Source organism: Gekko japonicus, unplaced genomic scaffold, assembly GCF_001447785.1.
Source record: "Gekko japonicus isolate JY-2015 unplaced genomic scaffold, Gekko_japonicus_V1.1 scaffold6171, whole genome shotgun sequence".
Taxonomy (NCBI): Eukaryota; Metazoa; Chordata; class Lepidosauria; order Squamata; family Gekkonidae; genus Gekko; species Gekko japonicus.
Genome location: NW_015171078.1, coordinates 30,021 through 32,906, shown reverse-complemented (window position 1 = coordinate 32,906; position 2,886 = coordinate 30,021). Strand labels below are relative to the sequence as shown.

The window sequence follows — 2,886 nt, the reverse complement described above, 5'->3', positions numbered from 1 at the left end:
GGAAGGAAGGAAGGAAGGAAGGAAGGAAGGAAGGAAGGAAGGAAGGAAGGAAGGAAGGAAGGAAGGAAGGAGAGGGAGGGAAGGAAGGAGGGAGGGAGGGAGGGAGGGAGAGAGAGGTGGAATGAAATCAGCTTTAACTTTAAATGCATCCTCCAGACACACCCCACATTCCCATGTCAGCTGACTTGGCTTGCAGAAGGGATATAAAGAGAAAAATTTAAAGTTAAAGCTGCTTTCTTTCTGTGCTCAACCCCACATCAAGCCTACCCAGGGAGGGGAACATTGGATGGGGAAGGGAAGACTGATCAGGGAGGCATGCGTCACCTTTGCTCCCCAGTTGCCCTGCTGGGAACCACACAATATGTGTGAAAGAGTTGTATGAGGCTCCGAAGCCGTAGTTTGGCAGCCCCTGTCCTATATGAACATCAGGAATTGTGGGGAGGGGGAAAATCCCCCCGGAGCCCTATATATGGAGTTAAATAAAAATTTCTTGATGCACACCCCTATGGATGATACACCTCAGATGTCAATGTCAAGTGCTTCTGTAGAATTTATATTAGAGCTTCACACAAGTGTAGGCCAGGGAGTGCTTTTGTGTGTGATAAGCATCATCAAAAATGTCATGTTTCTTTCATTCCCAAAATTCTCCAGTACAGCTAGAGAAGTGTTTCATGAACTGAGTCATTCACCCTGTTACTTACCAGCAACTGTCAATATAAAAATGATTAATGGGTGGGGGAAATCAGATGATAGAGAATGCTGGCAAAAATGCAAAACTGTTGCCAGAACTATGCACATGATTGAAGAATAGTCAAAAAAGGACAGCTATGAGTTTTGTTCCCTTATTCATTTTTATATATTACTTATTTGTTCTGTCTTGTAGAGAACACTTAAGTAATACCTGAAGGAACGTCTCTTCCCGTATGTTCCCCCAAGAGCACTACGATCAGGGAACCTCCACCTCCTGGAAGTTCCAGGTCCCCGAGAGATTAAGTTTGCCCCTACTAGGGCCAGGGCTTTTTCAGTGGCGGCTCCTACCTGGTGGAACGAGCTCCCAAAGAAGATCTGGGCCCTGCAGGACCTTATGCGGTTCTGCAGGGCCTGCAAGACGGAGCTCTTCCGCCAGGCGTTGGGGTGGGCCCCCCCACCGCCACTATCCTACCACCGAGGCTGCCCTACTAAAGGGGGGAAGGCATGGCCTGGGAGAACAGCGTAGCGGCAGACCGCGCTACTGAGATAGCTGGCCGCCAAATTTGGGTGGCTGTTCCCATCTTGGAAAATTTATATAGGTTCAGCACTGTTGTTTTAAATATTGTATTCTATTATATGTTTTATTGTAATTTATACCTCGGCTTTGCCACACGTGAGCCGCCCTGAGCCTTTGGGAGGGCGGGATATAAATCAAATCAAATAAAATAAATAAATAAATAATAGAATGTTGTTTGAAAGTGTGTGATATTCTTGTACCAGGCCAACTGACATTCCATACGTACAATAACAGCGATAACTCATTTTAAATCATTTAATTCTTTCTCCTAATTATCTGGTCTCTGCTATTCAGATCAGGTCTCAGAAGAATGATGTAGCACTTAACAGAAAAGATCCAAGCCAGTAATGCAGCACTGGAGGCCAAGATAGAGAAGACCTCCACAGCTACCATATATTTCCCTTTGGTGCTCAGGTAGGTTGGAACAAAGGACATCCAAACACTGCAAAAGATCAGCATGCTGAAAGTGATGAACTTGGCCTCATTAAAACTGTTGGGCAGCTTCCTGGCAAAGAAAGCCACAGTCAAGCTTATGAGAGACAAAAGTCCCAAGTAACCCAGGACAACATAAAACATGACCACAGACCCTTCATTACATGCTGCTACAATCTTCTCAGCCATGGAATGCATGTCTAAATCTGGGAAGGGGGGAGAGGTTCCTAGCCACACCATACAGATGCCTGCTTGCACAAGGGAGCAGGAAAGGACAATAGAGTTCGCCAGTGTCTTCCCAACCCACTTCCTCAGGCCAGATCCTGGTTTGGTGGCCATAAAAGCTAGAACCACAGTGATGGTTTTGGCCAGCACACAAGAAACAACCACTGAAAAGACAATACCAAAAGCAGATTGTCGGATGAAACAGGTCACATTGCTTGGTTTTCCAAGAAAAAGCAAAGAACAGAGGAAGCAGAGCAGAAGGGAGACGAGGAGCATGTAGGTGATATCTCGGTTGTTGGCCTTGACTATGGGGGTATCTTTGTTCTTAATAAAAACTCCTAGCACGAAGGCTGTGATCAGGAAACAAGAAACTGCAAGCAAAACTAAAGTGATTCCTAAAGGTTCTTCAAATGCCAAGAAGGTTATCACTTTGTTGATACATCCATCTTTGTCTTTGCTTGAATACTGATCTTCTGGACATTTGATACAATTAACCATATCTGTAAGGAAAGAAAGAAAAAAAACAGAAAGAGGGATCATCCCTGGATATATGAACCTGACTTACACTTAGTCAGGCCATTGCTTTGGATGTTGACTGTTATGTACTAAGATGGCCACAGCTGCACTAGCCAGGCCACGTGGTCAAGCAGGCCTTCGATCCCTAAAACAATAGCTACGGCGGATCCTAGTGCACACCAATAAGGTTGCCCGGATCCTGATGTAGACCTATTATAGACGAGTTCTTGTAAATACAGCCTATCACAGGAATTGGGTGTGTGTTGGGTATGTATGTGGACACGCATATAATCTCACCTCAGACTGGCTGATCATATATGTCCCTGTTGCAATGAGGGAATTTGCCTGGTTAGCTGTAAGGACTGGAGAGCTGCTAGTGGAAGGTGAATAGATGTAATTTGTTATAGGATTTAACATGTCTTACTTGCACACGCTATTTGATATTT

General features: G+C 44.9%; 1 protein-coding gene across 1 annotated transcript in view; it reads right to left on the bottom strand.

Annotated features, from left to right (window-relative positions):
- Positions 1–1,522: 1,522 nt before the first annotated feature.
- Positions 1,523–2,886, bottom strand: part of LOC107117040 (vomeronasal type-2 receptor 26-like) — an 8,797-nt gene continuing 7,433 nt past the window's right edge. Inside the window, exon 6 of the mRNA XM_015419073.1 lies at positions 1,523–2,424. Within this exon, the coding sequence (XP_015274559.1) occupies positions 1,523–2,424 (902 nt within the window). The remainder of the gene's footprint in view (positions 2,425–2,886) is intronic.